Source organism: Mycteria americana, chromosome Z (genome assembly GCF_035582795.1).
Source record: "Mycteria americana isolate JAX WOST 10 ecotype Jacksonville Zoo and Gardens chromosome Z, USCA_MyAme_1.0, whole genome shotgun sequence".
Taxonomy (NCBI): Eukaryota; Metazoa; Chordata; class Aves; order Ciconiiformes; family Ciconiidae; genus Mycteria; species Mycteria americana.
Window position 1 is genome coordinate 15,399,358 of NC_134396.1, and position 23,940 is coordinate 15,423,297.

General features: G+C 39.2%; 1 protein-coding gene across 4 annotated transcripts in view; it reads left to right on the plus strand.

Annotated features, from left to right (window-relative positions):
• IPO11 (importin 11) overlaps positions 1–14,022 on the plus strand; it is a 268,429-nt gene extending 254,407 nt beyond the window's left edge. For all 4 annotated transcript variants that reach the window (XM_075527093.1, XM_075527095.1, XM_075527094.1 and 1 more), the window contains 2 exons: positions 3,105–3,189; positions 13,709–14,022. In XM_075527093.1, the coding sequence (XP_075383208.1) occupies positions 3,105–3,189; positions 13,709–13,873 (250 nt within the window). In that variant the 3' untranslated portion in view covers positions 13,874–14,022. The remainder of the gene's footprint in view (positions 1–3,104; positions 3,190–13,708) is intronic.
• Positions 14,023–23,940: the final 9,918 nt, after the last annotated feature.

Genomic DNA, 23,940 nt, shown 5'->3' on the forward strand with positions numbered 1-23,940 from the left:
ATCCCACAAGGACAATTCTCCCCCTTCAGTTGTTCCACTTAACACACCGGCTGCCACAGGGCATACTTCAAAAGACAGTTTCCAGAGCTGGTAGCAAGAGTTCCTTTGTGGCAGGAGGGGGGTGTCGGGGTGCTCAGAGTGCACTGCCACCCAGCACCACTCTCATTCATCTCCTGCTGACTCCCAGGTTACTGGTGGTATTCCATCAAAGCTGGAAAAGTAAAAAAACACTGAATAATAAGGATTTTTTTAGGACAGAGTTCTTAGTGTTGTTTTTTCTCTATAATGTTTACATAGTTTTAGAATGACGGAGAGTTGTAAGACATTAAAAACAGGTTCTCTGCAAGATGTCTCTACAGACACTATATTCTAATAACAGTATTTACCGGATGCTAAGAATCAAACATTTTCTAACTTTCAGATAATTACCTGGTGATGGAACAGACTGTGTCTGAACTAATTAATTAATTGCTTAAGGGGATGTTTGCTAGCACTGAAGCCAGCTGGCACAGAACAGCCTGCAAGTTTTCCTCCACTTAAAACAGGTGGTATGCCCACAAGTGTGCACTGAGAATGGCCCACACTCACACTGAGCCTGAACTATGCCCAAGAATTGCTAGCAAAAGTACTTTTTTTTTTTTCCCCGTAACTCTCAGTATAGAAGATTTAGCTCCAAACTCTGGGAATGTGCTTAGGCACTGTGTTCTATTTACAATAGGAGACAATGTTACAGAATCCCTTCCATTTCTACACATTGCTTTGCCAGCACTTGTTGAAAAAACTTATCACAGAGAAATAAGTAAAACTTTGCCCTAGTTCATTTCAGATTTTAAGCTTGAAGGCTTGTAGAACTTGTCACTGTACTTTTCCAAACTCTAGACATTGTTTTTGCTTTATAAAATATAGGCACACTGAACCAAGGACATATTTCTGTTGACAGATACTGAATGGGCTGTTTGAAAGATTCTGACATTTGTGTTACACATTTCAACATAATCTGAAAGTAAATAAAGTGAGAGCACTCATCTAGGGTCATGTGCACTATTCTGGCTCTCCAGGCTGAAGAAGAATGATTTAACCCTGAACTGCTTCAGAAAAAAAATTGTGTACTCCGCTGATTATCATAATATTTAATTACTGTAGTGCAGAGACTAAAACAACATGCATGTTTAGCATAGGAAAATCAAGGCTGAAGCAGCCACTAAAGCATGAGTAAACAAGCACAGGGAAAACTGTACAAATTAAATGACAGTGTTGGCTTAAGTGTAAGCTGACCATGAATACATTTAAACTGGAAATTTGAAGAAACTGTGGTAGTTACAGCAATGAGATTTTGGAAGAGCCCTTCCAAATACAAATGCAGAGATAAAGGTCTCACCAAGTTTTAGATGGAATTTTGATCAGGTTATGAACATGATTACACGGTGCCCTGGTTTACAATACAAAGGGATTATACTCGGCCAGGTTTCCTAGCGTTTATGTTTTGCGTTGTAGTGGTAATTACGAGAAAGCTTTACAGGCCTCAGATTTTCTGGAAAGGTGAGCATTCCATTGCTCCAGTCTTGTCTCACCAATATTCACATTTTTCCCCAATTTTATAATCTTCTCTTTTTTTATTCCCGCCTCTCTTAGTTTTTTGAATTACTCTTTGTGGTAACTAAAATTTATCAAGGTCTGAAAAAGTTAGTTCAATCTTGTGTGTTTTGGCAATTGACATTTTTGTCTCCTTTTTCTTCAATAAACTGAGTTGCGAGAAATCATGCCATTTATGAGGAGAGGAGACATGAGACTTGCTGTATTATTTTGAAATAACTAGTCCCTTTGTTGGAAATGTTGTCTTTGTTAGCCACAACCCTTCTGCCATGCTGTTTAGCAAGTGTTTCATACAGCTCTAAACACATGTTAATAGAAAGCTGAATATATAAACAGAGTAAGTCTGAACATTTTCACATAAAATCACAACTTTTTGTCATTTTAGTCACTTTAAAACAAGTTACTCAGTTTAGCTGCAGGAACATTTCACTTGCTAGTGGAATGCAGCAATTAAAAATGCACAGTAGTACAGGGCTGAAAATGAGCAATAATGTGCATCTGTCTTGGTGCTTTGTAATATGTGGATTATGAGTCTTTCCTGCCATAAAACATACCTAATACTTGGTGGCAAGTTTTTGTCACCTGAGTGATTTTTAAATCCTTTTGGTCTTTAAAGCAGATTTTCTATGAAAAATTTGGTAAAGTGGTGGAATATTTGTGTACTCTTTCAATGTTGACAATGTAAAGTGAATGGAAAGCATGTTTGCTATAGGATAGCTTCACCAATGTCTTTATAAAGTCCATTCAAACTGTTTCAAGAGACAGAAAAACCTCTGGCATTTAAACTATTTTTTTTTAATATTTTCTGGTTTTACACTTACTACAAAAATAATAGTTAAAATATGGCTGTTACTTGTGCATATTGGTACATACCAGCTGAGGGTGAAGCAAAACAAAAAACAAGTTTAAAAGGTTTGCTTTACCTCTGTAGGAAAGAACTCTCTAAATAAATGACTGCAGAAGCTAACTCATTTCTGTCCACTTAAAACATTATTGTTCAGTGTCTTGCAAATTTTAGTGTCTAGAATCAATAGCAGTGACCATATTAGTTTTCAGGTCCTCTTGTTAAAGATTTCACAGGAAAACATGAATGCAATGAGAAATCTTTGCTAGTTTTGCATATGCCACTTTTATTTTCATGTTGATAGGTTACAGAGTGCTTGTATAGCACTTCCTTGGAAAGACTGGGAAATTCTAGTTAGGAACAGTAGGTTATTCTATAGTAATTTTTTTTTAATCCACAAAGGCCGTTTTCTATATGCAGAAATACATTTTTAAGCCAGAACTTGAGCTAAAATATGGAGGATAACTGAGATTGTTACATGGGTGTAGGTGACACAGAACATGCATTCAGGCTTCTTTAGATTCACTGTTCTCAGAAAAGAATGGCTTGCTAACAGATTGCCTGACTTGAATCAAACTCTGTCATATCTGTCCTGTGTTTTTAAAAGTGCTTTAAAATAATTTTTAATGATAATGTATGTTAAAAGTATTCTTATTCCCATTCTTAGCTGCATGTTGATGTCTCATTTTGAAGAGCCCAAAGTTACAGAAGATGAGGAACCTCCCACAGAACAAGACAAAAGGAAAAAAATGGTAAGTTTTAGATCTGTTATTCAATTATAGAACTGATTATGTGATTCACTTGTGTCAGACTAAATGTTTTGCCTTTGGATTTGGTTCATGTATTGTTCTTGGAAAATTCCTCTCTTGAATCAAAAAAGGAAAATGCTTTGATGACAACACTTACGCTTCTGCTTTCCTTTCGAGTCTTGGAAAATGTTGCCAAAATAAACATCATCTGTTCACAAAATCTGGACATTATAATACTAAGACACTATAAAAAGGGTTTATTGAAAAATACAGGGAGCTAAAGCTTACCGAAATGTCGTGGCAGGCCAAATTTCTCATATTTAAAACAATCTTTATTATATCGGATTATGTGTTTTACCTGAACAGCTATTGAACCATATGCTTGCATACAACCTTTTTCTAATGTAAAGAACTCTTAATAAGGAGCATTGATTTAGATGAAGATATCTGGATTAGGTACCATGCAATTGTGCTATTTTTGTCCAACCTAATCTTTGAATGTTTCATAATTTAACTTATTTTTATAAAAGCTCAGGGAAACTGGTTTCTCACACAGAAAACTGCAGCATACAAATGCTGTGGAATAAAATAGAGTCTGAACTGCTTAGTATTGAGTAATTGCAAAACATGGAATTGGGTGATTGAGTAGATGTGTGTAGCCCTGTCGTGCATTTGCTTTAACTGACCTACATGTATCCAAAAGAATACTTGTGGACAGTCCTTTAGTATTTCTTCTTGTAGGAGCAGAAAAGAGTTTGGATGGCCTTTGATAGTTTGTTTTAATTTGGGGATTTTTTTAAGCCACTGGATGCTTCTGGTTTGTTAGTAAGCTTTTCTTTTAAATGCTGGTCGGTATATGGTTCCTTTTTTAAAAAAAAAAAAGAAAACGACACAAAAACTGTTGCGTATTCTTCTTCTGCTATTAGTAATGCCCTGAGAGAAATTCCTAGTGTCTTGCAATTTCAGAATTAAACAAAACACAGAAATATTATTTTCTATGGTCCTTAAAAATGTATTAGATAGTTCTATAATTCAGTTACTCTTTAGCATCTCTAGACTCTGTTAAATTTGGTTAAATTTTCTTTCAGCTTGTGGGCTTAAATTAAATTCTGGGTGTTTGTTGCAGAATGCTAATATTTATTCTTAGTTGGTTTGGATAATTTCTTGACATATATAGATAGATACGTATATATCTTTATTGATACGGATCGTTATATCTATGTATCAGTAGGGAGAGAGATAAGTTTGGTTTGTTAATCAGATTTAAAAAACATAAAGTGAATTTAAATCTACAGTTCTTTCATATTCTTAAGTTTTCCTTGAATGTACTCAAATTTTATTTCGCTCGCTGGCTAAAGTTTTAATAACTTTCTTGCAGAAATTATCTTAATTTTTCAGTTACAGATTGACTTTAATAGTTTAGCTATGTATTTAGGAATTTAGACTTTTTAGATTTGCAATGGACTACCTTCAGTGTAGATATATCAGGCAAAATGAAAAGCAGGGCACATTGGTTTATGACCTGTATCATTCTTCCCTCCTAAATGATACAACGCACCAGTATAGTTTTGGTGAATACAGTCATAATGAGGGAACTGTTCTGGGGTCACATGCAATACAGCATCAATGGCCATTTGAATAAAGAGAAATGGCTATGCTTTGGTAAAGAGGAGCCAGAACCGATAAGGACATGACAATGCAGGTTTTGGTTTACATGGGAAATATATCTTCCCTTGCATGTCCTTTTTTCTCTAAGGAATTGCTTATCATTTGTTCCTGAACTGTTCTTTAACATTCAGCTTAAACACCTTTTCAGCCTTTGTTTGCTTGGAAGGTTTACACAGAATAAGTTGTCATACTGGAACACCGAAGCTTCATTTTTGTTTCAGATCTCATGATCTAGACGTAACTATTTCCATGGTTACGCGTTTTCTTGATTCCTAAGCATTATGCAAATCCTTCGTTTTTCTCCTTTCAACCCTCTTTTGTAAGAATACCTGTCTGTTTCACTCTTATCATTCCCATATTTAGCCGATTATTCCTGATATATTTCAGACTTGAGCCTTCTATACTGTCATTTTTTCAGCTAACTTTAGTATTCACTGCATTCTTACTCCTTTCTATGCAATTTTTCACAGCTGTTAAAGCAAGCAAATTCTAGTTGTTATGAATGTCTGCTATAAATTCATTCTGAATCCCACCTGAAATTGCTCGGTATAAATTTTTGTGGATGGTGCAGAAATTGAGACTTGCTACTTCTCATGGCTGTTTATTTCAAAATGATACAGGTCATTTGGGTAGGTCAGTAGTAATAGAAATGTCAGTTAATAATCAGGATTGTTAATCATGGCTTTGAAATCACAGCTGGCATTTGATTTGAAAAACTGGATTAAAAACAAAACATCACCTGGGCCCATTCCTGCCCACCTGTACTGGAAGTTTCTTCCTCTCTGTGGGAGCATCAGCACACACACTCAATTCTGTGACATTTAGAACAACTGCAGTAGCAGATACCTCTGGTGAAATAGAAGTGGGAACAAATATTTGAAGTGAGAAGAGGAAAATCAAGAACAACCTAAAGGGAATCTGCAATTGATTTAAGAAAGTTTCTAGTCTGCTGTCCCACTTCATTCCTGCAAGAGGTTTCTACCCTCTTATATATTCCATTGCTGAATCAGCAGCTTGTATCAGGGCTTAGAGCTTAAATCTCATAAAACAATAATGAAAAGATAAATGGGATCCTCTCTTTCAAAATAATAATGCTTTGCAAATTTTAAGTCCATTAATATGAGAAGAAATATAAACTGGCATGGTCCATGCTAAGTATTACTTCCCGATATCAGCACAGGGTCTAGATATTTTTCTTTGATCTATTCCTTTATCCTGTCTTTGGTACCTCTCTTTCTTATTATGCAGAGCTCAAAATTACTAAAGAGCTTTTTAGCTAGAACAGTGCTGTATAGGTTTATGATAATTTTATGTAATCGACATTTCCACATACTGCTATATTTTAGTCTCATTGCAAATATATTGAGGAAAATGTGAATAGGTGGAGAGTGATTCATGGCCTTGCATTGCACATAGTGTATAGATCTCAGGTGACTTATTTTATGTGCCCATAAGTTATGTTTTTAAGAACTCCGGTATCATTGTTCAAAAAGGGAGTTAAGCTTTTTAAACTCTTTATTTGAAACCAAGGAGAGGAAAAATGAAGTAAAGTATTTTCCAATAAAATTCTATCTTATTTAAACTTGAATTATCCATGCTGGTACATGTTTTAGATGATGCTTATATGTAAATATAGAAGGCTTGGAAGTTTTTTTTTTATTTTACCCTAGTATGGGAAGAAACTAGATGAATTGTGATTTTGTATATTCAGGAAAATAAATAAATGAGTTACAATGTAGTAAGCCAAATGATCAAGTTTTATGTGATAATGTGTTTTACTAAGAGTAATACTTTTACTTCATTGTTTGGGGTATAATTTCTCCCTATACATTTAATCTACAAATTAGCCACAGATCTAATGTGAGTCCCACTGAAATCTGTTAAAAAGCTTTAATATTAGAAGCCTTTTGTATCATCTGGCTCCATTTTATAATCACTGTTAAAAGTAAAGGATACATTCCCTCCTTAAATTATTTTTCCAGTTGTTCCCAGAGCATCACAGTCACAGGATACTAACCATCATGGTAAATACATATAATTTTACATCCAGCATTCTTGCTCCCTCTTTAGTATCAAAGTATCCATGCTTAAACTGAAGAGAATCTCAAGTTCTGGAAATCTTTTCAACAATTTAATTCAGATATCACCAACACACTTTTTTGAGTTTTATTAGACTTTTATTGCATTCTAATGCATTTCCGTTGGCTCGTGTTATTGCTGTAGTGATTAGATCACTGTTCCTAGTACAGAATAATATGTAATTGTTTATTGAAAATGGTGATTTTTGACTGTAGTGTTGTCTAAAGATGTCGAGGAAAGAGATTCATGTAACAAATACTGGTTCGAACAACTGATAATTCTTCATAATGCCATTGATACTGGCAAGTGGAGTTTGGAGGAATGGAAAATGGTTGTTCTGTAAAACCTCTGTACTGCTTTTCTGATTCAAACTGCTGTTTACAACCAGTGAGGTGGAAGATTAGTTTCTTCAGTCCAGCCCCAAGGTAGGCACCTGTGTCCAGTTTCAAGATCAATTTGTAAAGTAACCAGATTCAAAAGCTAGTCAAATCAGGTTTTCACTGAGCAGCATAAAGCACATTTCAATGATGTGTATTTCCTCCCCAAAATATTTCCTTCTGTTTCCTGTCTGTAGCTGTTTTGACTAAGAAGCTGTTGGAATTTTCTAAGCTTTTTTTTTTTTACTGGAAAATAGGTGTGTTTTGCTCTTACCAGAATCTGGAGCATTTCAATTAAAAGAAGACGCTGGCCACACACCTAGGAAGTCAGCACACACACTTACATTCAAAAATATGGTCCCTGATCCAGTATTTACAGACTAAGTAGCCAGTGTTAATATTGATACGGTTGTGTTCTGTGGTGGACTGATGTTGGATGCTCAGTGCTTAGCAAGCTGGAGACTCAATTTTCAAGAGGATTATTTTTCCTCCAAAAAGCAAACAGAATAATCTGAAAACATCTTACAGGTCTTCTCTTAAAGCAGATACTATCTTAACTTTGTCATAATGAAAATACAGTGAATAAATAACAGTGCTTACTGTTCTTCCAAACTTATGATTTTGCTTGCTTATTCAGCTAAGACTGCAGCTGATTGTCTAATATTGTTGACAAACTAATTATACCAAGTTATTTCATTTGTTTTGTTAGTTCTGAGTACACGTTCCAAAAAGGTAGAGTGAAAGGAAAGCAAATTTGTTATTGTTGCCGGAAACTCTTTAATTCACTGGAAATATTTTTGACATGACTATCTGAATGAAATGAAATTAGTGTATTAACTCCTTAATTAAGTCTGAAGACTCTTAAGTCCCATTTGGCTTACACATACTAGATGCTGCTTCTAGCAGCAAGCATTAATCGTACCACAAAAGTCCCTAGTGGCTTACAGCACTGCTGCTTTGAACTGTGATGGATGGGTTTATGCTTGTTGCAATAAACCAAGCAGAATTTTGTACAATTTCTCACTTGTCCTGATGTTGGTAAATATGCAGCAGAAGTATTTCAATTATTTTCCTATCTAATGGAAAGACTACATACAAAGTTGACTAGCTTCACTGAAGTTTTATGAAAAAGAAAATGTGTAATTACACTACTTCTAAAATGAAAGTAATTATGTACCAAAGTTGCAGTGCATACAGTAGCCTATTCCTGTAACTCCCAGCATTGTGCAAATCTGGCAGCTCCGTTAGGAATAAAAAATACCAACGTTGAATTCTGTAATATATTAAGTTTTGTCATCTTCTTTACTTTGGTTGTTTTTTCAAGATTAAGTACTTTTCAGTAGTATTGCAGAGATGATTCAGAGGATTATTTGGAAACCCATCGTCACCTGCCATGAGGCAGGTGCTAGAGGGTTAGCACCTCTAAGAGATGCTAGAGAGTAACTCTGTAATTATTATTATAAGAGATACTAGGCTCAGACTAGAACAGCATTACGCACATACTTGTATTCTAGTAGCTTGTTAACATTGGGAAAAAATTTGGACTTAAGTTGAGGCTTATTAGTGAACATTGACATATGAGAAATGAGAGGTTTATTTACCATTGACTTAAGTCTGGTTTTGGGAGAATAAACTTTGTAATATGAAATTGCTGATTAGATGAATTTGTCTTGGTAGAGTAGAAAGAAAAATTACCTGAAGTTGATATTTTAAGGCAAATTGTTCTGACTTCTAATTCTGAGTACTTTAACTTAAACAAGAGTTTATGGTAGGGTCACATAAGTCGTACAGTTAACTAAATATGTAGATTAATTTGTTTGTAGGTTAAAAAGTTGTTAAAGAATGGCTTTTTGGCAGTGCTTCCCAAAGTGACCTAGTAATGCGTGCCATTCATCTAGTTGCTGCTGTGTCAGGGTCACAAGGATGCGAACACTTGCCTATGGACATTTTAATACCTGTTTTTCTGTGCAGGATTCCCTACATTTTTATACATGACTGTTTAAAGCTATGAACTTACCGAAACTAACTAATTAGAAATGTGTTATATGTCCCAAATTACAATTGTTGGTTAACAAATGCAAATTGTTCAGAAACTGGTAGATTCTTTGCTTGGCTAGACAGTCTTATTTTACCCTGTAGATTGTGCTAACGTTCTTAGAAAAGTATCACTAACTGTTGTGGTTTAGCCCCAGTCCGCAATTAAGCACCACCCAGCCACTCCCCCCCGGTGGGATGAGGGAGAGAATCAGAAGAGCAAAAGTAAGAAAACTCGTGGGTTGAGATAAGAACAGTCTAATAATTGGAAGAAAATAATAATAACAATAAATTTTGAATAAAAATAGTAAAGAATAATAAAGTAACAATAATGAAATATTATTATTTTAAATTATATTTAAAATAAATAATAACAATACATTATAATTATAATAATAATAAATTTTGGCTGGAACTCAGGAAAAAGAGGAGAGTCTACGACCTCTGGAAGAGGAGGCAGGCAAGTCAAGAGGACTACAAAGGTGTAGCGAGGTTGTGCAGGGAGAAAATTAGAAGGGCCAAAGCTGAGCTAGAGCTCAGTCTGGCTGCTGCTGTAAAAGACAACAAAAAACACTTCTTCAAATACATTAGCACCAAAAGGAGAGCTAAGGAGAATCTCCAGCCCCTAGTAGACGGGGGAGGGAACACAGTGACCAAGGATGAGGAAAAGGCTGGGGTACTTAATGCCTTCTTTGCCTCAGTCTTTAATAGCAGGGCCAATTGTTCTCTGGGTACCCAGCCCCCGGAGTTGGAAGATAGGGACGGGGACCAGAATGAGCCCCCATAATCCAGGGGAAATGGTGAGTGACCTGCTGCACCACTTAGACACTCACAAGTCTATGGGGCCTGATGAGATCCACCTGAGAGTTCTGAAGGAGCTGGCAGATGTGCTCACCAAGCCCCTTCCATCATTTACCAGCAGTCCTGGCTAACTGGGGAGGTCCCTGCTGACTGGAGATTAGCTAATGGACGCCCATCTTCAAGAAGGGCTGGAAGGAGGACCCGGGGAACTACAGGCCTGTCAGCCTGACCTCGGTACCAGGGAAGCTGATGGAGCAGATCATCCTGAGTGCCATCACATAGCATGTAGAGGATAACCAAGGGATCAAGCCCAGCCAGCATGGGTTCAGGAAAGGCAGGTCCTGCTTGACCAACCTGATCTCCTTCTATGACAAGGTGACCCGCCTAGTGGATGAGGGGAAGGCTGTGGATGTTGTCTATCTAGACTTCAGTAAGGCCTTTGACACTGTCTCCCACAGCTTTCTCCTGGAGAAACTGACTGCTCATGGCTTGGACGGGTGTACTCTTCACTGGGTAACGAACTGGCTGGATGGCCGGGCCCAAAGAGTGGTGGTGAATGGAGTTTACTCCAGTTGGTGGCCAGTCACAAGTGGTGTTCCCCAGGGCTCTGTGTTGGGGCCAGTCCTGTTTAATATCTTTATCAATGATCTGGATGAAGGGATCGAGTGCACCCTCACTAAGTTTGCAGATGACACCAAGTTGTGCGGGAGTGTTGATCTGCTGGAGGGTAGGCAGGCTCTGCAGAGGGACCTGGACAGGCTGGATCGATGGGCTGGGGCCAAGTGTATGGGGTTCAAGAAGGCCAAGTGCAAGGTCCTGCACTTGGGCCACAGCAACCCCATGCAACGCTACAGGCTTGGGGAAGAGTGGCTGGAAAGCTGCCTGGTAGAGAAGGACCTGGGAGTGTTGGTTGACAGCCGCCTGAATATGAGCCAGCAGTGTGCCCAGGTGGCCAAGAAAGCCAATGGCATCCTGGCTCGTATCAGAAATAGTGTGGCCAGCAGGAGGAGGGAAGTGATCGTGCCCCTGTACTCGGCACTGGTGAGGCCGCACCTCAAATACTGTGTTCAGTTTTGGGCCCCCCACTACAAGAGAGACATTGAGGTGCTGGAGCGTGTCCAGAGAAGGGCAATGAAGCTGGTGAAGGGTCTAGAGCACAAGTCTTATGAGGAGCGGCTGAGGGAGCTGGGGTTGTTTAGCCTGCAGTAAAGGAGGCTGAGGGGAGACCTTATCGCTCTCTACAACTACCTGAAAGGAGGTTGTAGCGAGGTGGGGGTCGGTCTCTTCTCCCAGGTAACAAGTGATAGGACAAGAGGAAATGGCCTCAAGTTGTGCCAGGGGAGGTTTAGCCTGGATATTAGGAAATTTTTCTTCACTGAAAGGGTTATCAAGCCTTGGACCAGGCTGCCCAGGGAAGTGGTTGAGTCGCCATCCCTGGAGGTATTTAAAAGACGTTTGGATGAGGTGCTTAGGGACATGGCATAGTGGTGGTCTTGGTAGTGTTAGGTTTATGGTTGGACTCGATCTTAAAGGTCTTTTCCAACCTATGCAATTCTGTGATTCTGTGAAATTGTAATGAGAAGGAAAACAACAAGAGAGCGAGAGAGGAACAAAACCTGGGGGGCAGCGGGGAGGGGGAACACCAACAGTGATACAACCGCTCACCATCTGCTGACCGATGCCCAGCTCGTCCCCAAGCAGCGATCGCTGCCCCCCAGCCAACTCCCCCAGTTTCTATACTGAGCATGAGGCCATATGGTATGGAATAGCCCTCTGGCCAGTTGGGGTCAGCTGTCCTGGCTGTGCCCCCTCCCAGCTTCTTGTGTACCTGGCAGAGCATGGGAAGCTGAACAGTCCTTGACCAGTGTAAGCATTACTGAGCAACAGCCAAAACACCAGCATATTACCAACATTATTCTGGTACTAAAATCCAAAACACAGCACTATACCAGCTACTAGGAAGAAAATTAACTCTATCCTAGTTGAAACCAGGATACGAACCTTGGCAAATCTTGATAAGCGTAGCTGTGGTTTAGAAATTTTGTTAGAAAAATCTGTTTATATTCTAGAGATGAGATTAGATTTACTGAAAAGAATTATTACAGAATACTAAGCTATTACTGCAATTACTCCCCTTTTCAAAAGAGTGTAATGTTAACAATAAGTAATAAAAAGATCCTATCTTTGAAATGTAGAATAGCTGGATAGTAGACAATGCTGAAGGATCAAAGGCTAAAAAGCCAATATTAGGAATACTGAGGGAATGATTAAGAGATTTACAATATAAAAGGCGAGGTGACCATAATAAGAAAGAAGAACTTGCGAGCACTGATGGAAGAGGCTAAAAAGTAGCCTGCTTTTTCACTGGAGTTGTTCATAAGAAATAAGACTAACTTCTCTTTCGTGATAATTACAGTAGTCTTACTCTTTCTTTGTCTTATATTTATGTGGCTGTTTCAATCAGTATTTCCCCCTGTTTTAGGTATAATGTTGTTTAATAAATAAGTAAATAATCTTAAGGTTTAATGTCTTCCAATCCATATTAAAATTCAAATATTTCTTTTTTTGTATCATGCCAAAAGAACAGTTGTGCAAGTTTAATATTCCTCATTTCTTTGGAAATGGCAGTATAGCAGGGTATTATGATCTCAGAAGTCTCCTATTTCAGTGGACTTTGAGATCTGGCATTTTATTTTGTTTCCTGACCTTCCAGCATAAATAGTAGCATTGTTGGTTTTGATACTAAGATGAACAGATCTGCAGTAATTGCACGTTTATTTCAACATCATACTACTTTATCATGCAGCAAGCTCCAGGTGTCCCCCCCCTTTCATCCAACCTGGTGGACTGAGGGACAAATGCTGTGTAACTGTCCATGTCCTTAGCCTGCCCACACCTATCTTCTGATATTGAAATTAAGAATAGGTCCTCTTTCAATATAGCCCCTTCATTTACCTCTTTTTGCTTTCATTAAGAAGCAGTTAACATGTGGAAAATAGTGACCAATACTCTGCCTCTCCCTGCCCAAAAGAAAACTGCATAATCCAGCTGGACTGATAAGGTTCTATAGGTACTACTGTTGAAGAAGTGTGTCTGTATGCATATGGACAATTTATTTTAGCTGTCCTTTGTCATATATTCTAAACTAGTTCAACTTTTTCAGTGTTTTGTTTCCTTACTAGTAAAATATAACTGACTATAGTTCATGCCATCTCTAAAGTGCTTACCATCATAACATCTGATGTGGTTTTTAGGATTTAGGGAAACTCTATCAGCAGTAATTAACAAAGCAGCTTTGAAATTGTTTTATCTTATAGAAGGGTGAAATCTTGCAGCAGACTGCGTCCATGATTTGAGACTGTTTCAAGTAGTTTTAAATTGATATTTGCTTTTGATAATAATTTGATCTTTGCTTTACAGGAGTTTTTCCTCTTGTTTCTCAATTCAGTACAAAGAAAACCAGAAGATATCTTTCTTGAGCTGAGGTTATAAAAGAGATGAGTAAGTCACAGAGTATTTTTTAGTGCATTATTATATATTTTTCTCTTACATGTTTTCCACAGCTTGCACTGAAGGACCCTGTACACACTGTGTCATTGCAGCAGTTCATCTATGAGAAGCTAAAGGCACAGCAGGAATTACTGGGAGGACAAGGTTTTCAGGCACTTATGGAAACCGTGGATACAGAAATAGTTGCACAGCTACAAGAATTTTTACAAGGCTTCTAAGCAGAAACAGATTTTGTATGTCAAATTTCCCTTTCAAAAAAATAGGAAAGAACTCTAGCCTTCCATCTTGTATGGAAGAGCCTGCTGAAAGCTGAAAATAACTTCTGTTAAAAAATAAAAAATAAATTTCTGTTGTTGCTATTAAACTAGCTTTGGTAATGTTTTATGTTATTTTTTAATAAAATACCTGGGGTTTTATCATCAAAGTAACACTTCCATGATCCCTAACACGGTGTATGCTGTCCTAGCTAGTACCATTTTTTTTGATACCATTACTGGCTTTTTGGTTCACAAAGCTGTGTCATAAACTGAGAGGTCTGAAGTAATGCAGTACTGTATATTAATGAGATGTGTCTATTAATCCAGCACCATAATTCAGTATCAGTAGTTGCTTGTCTTGATATTGTATACCTATAACTTTCTCCCCTTCCTATTACCATTTCTTGACTGTACATTCAGCCATACAAGCAGAAGGACTTAGGAAAGCAGTAAGACTTTGAGCAGAAATATTCCTTCATGAGAGAAAGATAATTCCCGTTTGAATTGTCTCAGAGAAAAATAAACTTAGATTGTAACACTTAAATTGTATTTGAAGAGGTGTTAGAGAATAGCAATGTATCTCTATCTGCAGATGTGGGTTTTCATTTTTATCATCAATTTCTTTATTTCTATTATGAAAAATTTCTTGCTTTCTTGAGTTCCTTCTGTCTCACTTTTAGCTGTCATAACACAGAGAAACTCACCAGAGGTAGATGAGTAGTTAATTCCAATTAATTCTTGGCTGTACCTGGACTGCTTAAAATTGCTGTTGTTCAGTACCTCAGTTCTTTGCTTTTTTCCCTCAAAGGCATATCACCAGGATACTTCATAATAGTTACTGACAAGTTTGAGCCCAGATGATCACAACTGAAGAAATTATTTGCAAACATGAGGCTCACTTTGTGTTTTCATTATTTATGGCTCACTTTGTGTTTTAATTATTTATTAGTTACCTGGACAGCTGCAGGAATGACAGGGTAAAGCTACTCCTTTCTATGTGCCTTTGTCTTTCATACCTTGTGGGTGGGAGGGGTGAGAGAGGGCTCTTTTCCATTTTGAGATTTTCCTTTTAAGTTGTGATCTTCCACCTTCAAAGTTCAAGTGAACTTTGTTTGCTTCACTAAGGGATGATTAAGCTATTAAGACAGATTTTTTTTCCCCCCAGAGGGGATTAGCTGTTTAAAGACACCTACATGCTTGTGATAATCTTACCAGATAACCACATGCTTTTAAAAATCTGAGCCTTTTTCTTTACTGACCGTTTGGGGAGTAATTGTTTTTGAAACCTACCTTCTGTTTGCAGAGGAAGCCTGACGACCATTCCGTCCTTCTCCTTTGGCTTCAGTGGCAGAGGCTGCTGGGGCTCTTGCACCTCTGAATGCAAAACCTCCCCTGTACCCAGCTGCCAGCATCTGTCTGCAGAAGTTGATAACTCATTTTTTCCTGCTTTTTACCTTGGCATAGGGAGGTTTGTTAGAAGAGTTGTTACGATTTGTCTGTATGTTACCTGCATGTAATTTCCTTAATCATCCACCAACATCAATTCTCATAATTAAAGAGTTTTGGCTGGTTGTTTGGTGCTTGCAAGGGAAGGGACGTGGTGTGCTAATGGTACCTTTCTGCTGTGAACTACAGTTACCAGAACCTGGTGGCATTTGACTGAAATTTTATTTGTTGCATAGTTAATTCTGCAGAGACTGTCAGCTTTTGGCTCAGTGTAAAACTAGCACAGATCTGGTCGGCCTCGCAAGCTTTGACCCTGCACGGCATGACTGCATGGCGTACAGAAAAACCTTCGGTTGGGAAGTAATACTTTTCTATTGCCATTCGGTAAAATCACTTGTGCGGGGCCGAATGGTGCTCCCTGATGTTTCAGAGGGAGGGAGGGCCTACCTACTGTAGTCCAGCCCTGGCCAAAAGGCTACTCTCTGCATTTCTGCTGCATGGCCGAGCCTCCAAGCTCCCTGTGCAGCATCTTGCAGGCAGGTCCAACGTGTCAGCACGGCTGTGCGCAGCTGACCTAGACCTGCCTGCCTGCGTCGTTCTCTGAGATACTCAAGCCCCATTACCTCACGTGGTGGAGCGTTAACTGCAATTTATTTTAGTCCATGGTAACTAATGTTGGCACAGGCTCTGTCAGGAATGATGGACATACTTTTGGCTAATAATGATGCAATAACATTGTGATTAACTTTCTGAGTAATGTCTCTGAATAAGTGTATGTATTCATTTTCATATGTATTAGGGAACAAAGTTAAATTTGTCCGTAGGTGTTTAGCTTTTCATCTTGGAAGATTTTACTCCAAGGTTTGGACTATAAATGAAAACAATTATCATCACTGTAACTGCTTATATGACAACCACTGTCAGCACACTGCAAAACAAGTGTCTGTTTGTGCTCAGCAGCAGTCTAGTACTGAGAAAGTGGAGAAAATTCAGCTTAAACCAGCAGAAAAAACTTACATAGAATACCCTTATATATTAAATACTTATATATAGGATTAAATTTTCACTGGAAGGTTGTCAATTAGGACTGCATCAAACTTTAGCCCTTTTTGTTGTTGTGGTTGTTGAAATTTCTGACTTCAGCCTCTTGGGGATGAAGGGAAACCAAATACAACAAATTGCCTGACACCAAAGCAGTAAAATATACTTTCTGAAATTCTTGTGAAGAAGGATCTTTGATCCTGTTGCCCTTTGAGCTTTGTTTTTCAAGGCAACAAATAATGTAAATGGGGATTTTTTTTTTTTTCTACAGCACAGTTAAACTCCCGAGGCTTACAAATTTTACCAGTTTACCTTTCAGAAGAGGCAATGACTGTGAGTTGAAGACAAACTTCTGTCTCTGATAACGGTTAAATGTCTTTGAAGGTACGTGGTGAAAGAAACTGAGAGGACTAATTCTGCTGCTTCTATCTTAAAAAAATTAGCTTATGTGTCAATGAAATGTATATCAATGAAATGACAATTTTTAGGCCTTTGGCCAAACTGAAGTGTCAATAATCCATCTAATTTAATTGCATTTTGTTGAATTTTTTTTCAGCTTTGTTACAGAGGTGCACAAAGTCAAATTAAGCAGGTGACGAAACCCAAAATAAGATTTATTCTAATCAACAGTGTTTTGGTACTCCAACGAACACAGGTTCAGGATGCCAACGGCAATCAATACTACACAACTGACTTAAGAATTCCTAAGCTTTAGAACGATGACCCACAATGCACACTCACTCACATAATAAGCTGAGGGCTCTCAACCCTACGGAGTTACCTTGGGCAGCATCCTGACCCAGGGGGAGAGTCCCCAGCTGCAGACCCGCTGCTCCGAGGAGGACCGACTCCATTTGCCGTCCAGCCGGGCTCCATTTACACCCTGGTTGAATCTGACCTGTGGTCATATATGGCTGTGCTGGTTCCTTGCTGGCTGAGGGCTCCATGCCTGAGGGCTCCGGGCAGGTTCCTTGCTGGCTGAGGGCTCCATACTTGAGGGCTCTGGGGGGGTTCCTTGTTGGCTGAGGGCTCCATGCCTGAGGTCTCTGGGCGGGTTCCTTGCTGGCTGAGGGCTCCATGCCTGAGGTCTCTGGGCGGGTTCCTTGCTGGCTGAGGGCTCCATGCCTGAGGTCTCTGGGCGGGTTCCTTGCTGGCTGAGGGCTCCATGCCTGAGGGCTCCGGGTGGGTTCCCTGCTGGCTGAGGGCTCCATGCCTGAGGGCTCCGGGCGGGTTCCCTGCTGGCTGAGAGCTTCATCTACCAGCAGCTTGCACATGACAACAGTCACCGTAAGGATGTGAGGGCATGAAGGTAAGGGCGAGAAGAGAGTCAGCAGCTGCTATATTAAAGCCCCGGTCGCTATCAGAGTGGGTGCACCTGCTATAAGCTTCTAAAAGTAATTTTATCCATGCTATAATTCAGTCCTATTAGATAGTCCAGGTGTTTGTCTCATACAAAACAATTACTGGAATAATTTTACTTCTACAAATGTTTTCAGGTTAGATAACCTGAAGTATGATAGATAACCCTAAATATGATAAACTTACAGTTAGATAACCTGAAGTATGATAGATAACCCTAAGTATGATAAGGTTAGGTAACATGAATTACGATACTTAAGATAACCTTAAGTATGATAAGGTTAGATAACCTGAAGTATGATAGATAACCTTAAGTATGATAAACTTAAGGTTAGATAACCTTAAGTATGTTGAAGCTCTAGGTTTACAAAGTAAAAAAAAAAAAAATCAATATAGGTACGTGCATGTAGATAGATGTATATCATGTATACATGGGGCCGGGAGGTAACAGGCACTCATGTTTCACCATGACCGCCCTGTTCCAGTGGGGCCAGTTGCATTGCTGCCCTGGTGGCCAGGCCTGCCAGCAGCCGCTGGCACAGGGGCGCTCCCTCAGGCCTCCCTCCTCATGGTAGGCACCCTGTTGCTGTGGTGAAGCCATTAACACTCCCGCCACGCTTGAAATGGTCAGGGGAAGTGATCTTGTGCTGTTACAGCGTGCCCTGCACCGCCAGGAGGGAGGTTGTGGCCTCCTACCTTTGCTTTAGTGAAGCAATAGAGGTTTTTTGCGTCATTTGCGAACAAGTCCAAGGGCCAGGCCGTTTCCTGATAACCTCCTCCATTGTGGTGGCCCAGGAGAGTGCAGGGAGAGTGCACAGCGTGGTGGGTGCCTGTAGATGCTGCAACGCTGCACACCATCCCAGGAGCCCTTTTGGGCAAAGCTGTTGGAGAAGACTCCTTTTTGTCAGGTAAGTGAGTGCTCGCAGTGTCACTGACAGATGGCAGGAGGTGTTCTGCCAGCCGTGCCTCGAATGAGAAGGGGTTCAGTGGTTCCAGGGAAGCCTCAGAGGACTTGCAGGAGGGAAACCCAGCTCCTGCAGTACTCTAGCATCTTGCTGAGGAAGAGCTGTTGTAGTTGCTCTGCAGGTTGCGTTATTTAAGCTAATACTGCCCTAAGAAAAGGATATTGGAGTGCTAAGATTTCATCCTTCCTCTTGTGAAGTCTGTTTTCCAAGGTTTGAACTACAATTTTTGTTTGAAAAAGGAACACCAAATAGTGTTTACACCTTAGCAAAGCTGCTCATGAAGATCCTCTTCTTTTTCTTGTTGGTCCCAAAGGGTGTACAGACGTCTCCCAGGGTACCAGCAGTGACAGCTGAAGTCCTAAGTCGAGTCACAGCTCATAACTGCACATTGTAACAGAGCTCATTTCTCTGGTGGTTCAGCAATGATAAAATCACTTCTATAGATCATATTAACACAGACATGCTATCAGATTTACAGTTAATGTCACGCAGTAATGTTTAGTATGCTTGACTTTTTATTTTTTTTTTATTTTTGTTTCGTTCCAACCTCTTATGATGCTTCTAAATTGCAGTTCATGGTGTTCTTTGAACTGCTGAACATGCCACATCTTCTTCACTTAGCAAAAGCAGCACCTTTGTAATTAAGGTACACATTTTGAAGGCTTTCCAAACTCATTTACTTGTCTTGCTTCAATGCTGCTGCTTCAAAAGAATAAATGACTAATTACTAATTTTAAAATGTTCACAATTTCCGTCATACTGCTAGCTATGATTAATAATGATGACTAATTATTAGATAATCAGATTTGACTGGTTCTGTAGAAACTTTTCATAAGGTACAATAGCTTGTTCTTACCAGATTTTGCTGACTCTTGGGGAAAATTAAATCAAGTTAACTGTAGTCAACCCCCCTTAAAAATTTATTGGGGATTCATAAGGAGTGCTTAAAAATGTTACATCCTCTGTTCTCCACACTGGCTAGGCACCATTTTGTTAGGCTGAGTGCATACTACTGCACTGACTAGTACATACTACTTGCTTAAAAATATTAATCATGAAGGAATTTGTTTTCAGGTTTGCACAAAATGGGTGATCAGTTTCCAAAGAGTGGTCTAAAATGAAGTGAAAAGGAGCAAAAGTGAATTTGCTGCAAACAAGCAAATTCCACCGCCAATATATAAATGTAACTAAAGCATGCCCTTAGAAGCTGATTATACAAAATAAAATCATGTCCCACATCGAAGTACGTGTCATTTCTGAAGTCAGCCGTGGCTGTCGGCAGGTGGCAAAGCATGTCTCCTGGGCTGGAGCTGTGCAAGTAATTGACTTCTTCACTCTCTTTCTGAAGAAGGGAAAAATGGTGGGTTGGCAAAAGTATTTTACTTGACCCAAGGTTTAATGTTGTATTTCTTTCTTTAGATTTCTTAACCTGCTTTTAATAAAACACTGACTGATTTTGAAGTCAAGCTGTCATTTCTAAACATGTCAAAAGCCTAGAACATTTAAAATAAGTATTCTTAGGTAAAACAATTTGCTGAACTTGCATATTGTTTCTTACCACCTGAAACTAGTTTTCAGTTTCTGCGTTTTATTAACCTCTGGAAAGCTTATCCAATTCTATTATGGTATGTAGTGCAAATAAAGGGACACATTGGTGTTTAAAACAACAAAAAACTAGTCATGTTGACTGTGTGGGTTGTCATCACTTCCCACAGCAATTTTAACTGCTTCCTAGCAAGAAAGATTATTAAAGCAGCTTTAAAAATAGACAGAAAACATTTAAATGAAGTGAATGTTTGAACTGAAAGTTACATTTGTTTTCCCAATACTTGCATGAGCAAAATCTCTGGTGTTACTCATGGAAAGTAACCAAACACTGTGGGGCCTGTTTGGTGGTCAGTGGTTGTGGTCTAAGCTAAGAATATTTCTTAAGTTATTCAGGAAACCAACTGAATCAATCATACAGCATAGACAAATATTATCCATTAACTTACCAACTTGAGAAAATTGGAATTGTTGATAGGTAAATTCTGAGCAGAGAAAGTCTAAATCTGGTTATTTTGCTGCATGGCAGTGTTTCAAAACTGCCATGCAGTTTTGCCATGAATTCTGCCATGCAGCAGAAAATTCACAGAGTATGGGAATAATTTCTGAAGTTGTTCTTCAAGTATTTTGAACCAGAGTCTTTCTTTCAGTTGGAAATATTCTATCGTAGTTATAATTTGATTTTCTTTTTTTAAACAAAGTTGACAAATGTATCTTGCAGATATTGTTCCCCATTTTTCCAGGATACTGGGGAAAACTAGAAACTCGTATAGCAGGAATGTGGGAATTTGTACGTGTATACAGAGCTTATGACTTCTGACGCACTAACTGAGCTTGCAAGGGAAACATTAGAGACCTAAAAACACCACCTTCACCCTGGTGGTTTACCCACCCAAACTTTAAACATCAGACAGGTGTGTGAGGAAGCACACAGGCATAAACTGTATATGCAGCAAAATGTTTTCATCTCACTCAGCTGCTGAAATGCTCTGCTCTGTGTTTTCCCACTCTCTGTACTACCAGAAGTTGCTTTTTGTTTTACTACATCTGTAGCAAGTGCCTGCTGGTTCACTAGCACTTTTTTTTTTTCAATTTTTAAATATGTAAATGAAATCCTTGTATGCAGGCCACCGAGCACTCTGGTCAGGGATAAAACAGGCAGGAGATTGATTAATCCAACAACTGTGGGTGTAGGAAGCAGTGAGAGTCCTACATTCTCTTATCTGCCGTCAAGGCTATTTATGCACTTTATGCAATGATTCTGTAATGCAGCATGTGTCAATAGTCCCTGGATCACAAGGTTCCTCCTCTAGCTTTTTGCTGCTAGCCATGCTCATTTGTTGAAGCATTTTGAAATCTCACTTTTGAAATCAGGCCGAGAGCCCTGCAAGCAGAATTGTTCTGCTCCGCAGAAGTTCCTTTCCCTCCTCCGCCTCCTGAATAAAAATACCTGTGCAGAAATCACCAAGTTTATTTGTGCCTCTTTCTTGAGGTTCTGGAAGCACAGCGTCAAAAGTATGGCTGAATGACAGGAGCTGGACTTCAGAAAGCTGCGGCACAGAGGCTGATAAGGAGGCTGGGTGATTGTGCAGTTAAGAGATGAAATTCTAATGTGTAAATAACTGAGAGGTAGAAAGCAAGAAGGTGAACAAGCAATTTTCAGCCCGGCAAAAGGTTAATAGCAAGATGCCGCAAGGTTCTGTATTAGGACTGATTCTTATCAAATTTTATTAATGGTTTGGAAGTGTTGTGAGTAGTGAACTGGCAAAAATTGCCAGCAAAATAGGAACTGCAAGTAATGTAACTGAGCAGGCTGGTGCAGCAACGCAAAGGCAGATGAAGCTTCAGTGCTGGGAAATGCTGATCAGCCTTGCAACAGATGTTCAGAGTCAGCCCTCGTGTGTCACGTTTTCCTTGGGGATGGTGAAATGGAAACCTAGAGGGTCCAGTTGCTGAGTGAGAGAAAGAATTTGAACAAGCTCACGCAGCTGGAAATGAGATTTCAGAGAATCATTTTGGTCGGAAGTGGCCTCTTGAGATCATCTAGTCCACTCCCCTGCTCAAGCAGGGTCAGCTACAGCAGGTTGCCCAGAACCATGTCCAGTTGAGTTTTGAGTGTCTCCATAGATGGAGACTCCACAGCCTCTCTGGGCAACTTGTTTGACCGCCCTCACAGTGAAAAAGTGTTTTCTTGTGTTCAGATGGAACTTCATGTGTTTCAATTAGTGCCCATTGCCTCTTGTCCTGTCAGTGGGCACCACTGAGAAGAGTCCGGCTCCCTCTTCTTCATTCCATCTTGTCAGGTATTTATGCTGCAAAGATTCCTCAAGATTTAAGAGTCTCTTATTGTGGAGAGGTTTCAGGGGAAAAAATGCAGAGTAAATGATGGGCTGGAAAAATTCTCCCTCTAAGGAAGATGAAATGGTGAAACTGAGTGGATCTTAAAGTTACTTGGTGTGGAAAAGAAACAAGATTGTGGGTTAGAACAGAGAACTGCTCAGTGTAAAGGTATGGAGACTGGATGGACCCATAATAACAAGGGGATATGGATTTCCACAGACTGGAGGGGTCTTACAGAAATTCTGTAATGAGGAAGTAGAAATATCTGAACCTTGACAAAGATGGTATTTCAGGAGCAAGACCAGAAGGGGGTAAGGACTTCTTCAGGGAAAGCGAGGTGGTATTTCATTTGGATTGTTTGTAAAGGGAGGAATTCTGATTTGGAGAAACGCAGAATGGGATTTGGAGAAGACTTTCTGCCTTGAGGCCTACAGCTGGCAAATTAATTGTAGAAAGAATGATTTGATCTCGTAGTGTTTATGGTTTAATTTGTTCACAAAGTCTGCGCTGAGGTTGAAGAGTGAAAGACAGGATCATTTTGTCCTGTTTTCTTAGGTGAATTTGCACAACTGGAGACAGATGAACCCTGAATCTGTTGTTTCGTTTGGAGGCATCTCATACGCACCCAGCCATGTGCATACTTGCATCACAACACAAAACCAGCAGTGTTGGCTTGGACCATTTGTAAGACAGTAAGGAAGATATGAACCTTAATTTGAGATGGGGATATTGACTATTTTTTCATAACAGCATGAGCACTCCCCTAGATCTCACTGTCTCTGGAGTTCGAGGCCCTTATTTTAACATGTAAGGATATAAGCGTGAGTTAAACACCAAAGACATACTGAAATGTTTAACGTCTTATTGCCTGCAGGCAACTGAGTAGAATAATCTGGTTTAATTTGCACTTTGTGTAAAGTCTGTTTGTAAATAGTAAAATAATGACATAAACTGGCTCTAGAAACTTATCAATGTTACTCTGTTCTGTCACTTTCTCACTATTTTGAAATAATATTTTAGTGGTACAGAACACTTAAGCCTAGCAGACCCTATCAGAGGCTGTTCTATTTTTATATTTTATTTTGAACCTTTTTTATCATTTATTGTGGAGGATTCCAGGATGCTGCTTCTGATTGACCACTGTGTTAGGCTGGCATTTTCCTATTCTATTTACCAGATTAAAAAAGAGGAAAAAAAGGTTTTTTTTCTTTTAAACAGAGCTATACCTTCAATGCGTATTTCTTAGGCCATTGTTAATATACTTCATTATCTTTACATTGTTAATATGCTTCATTATCTTTACAGATACGTAGAATAAGCAAGTTAGCCAAA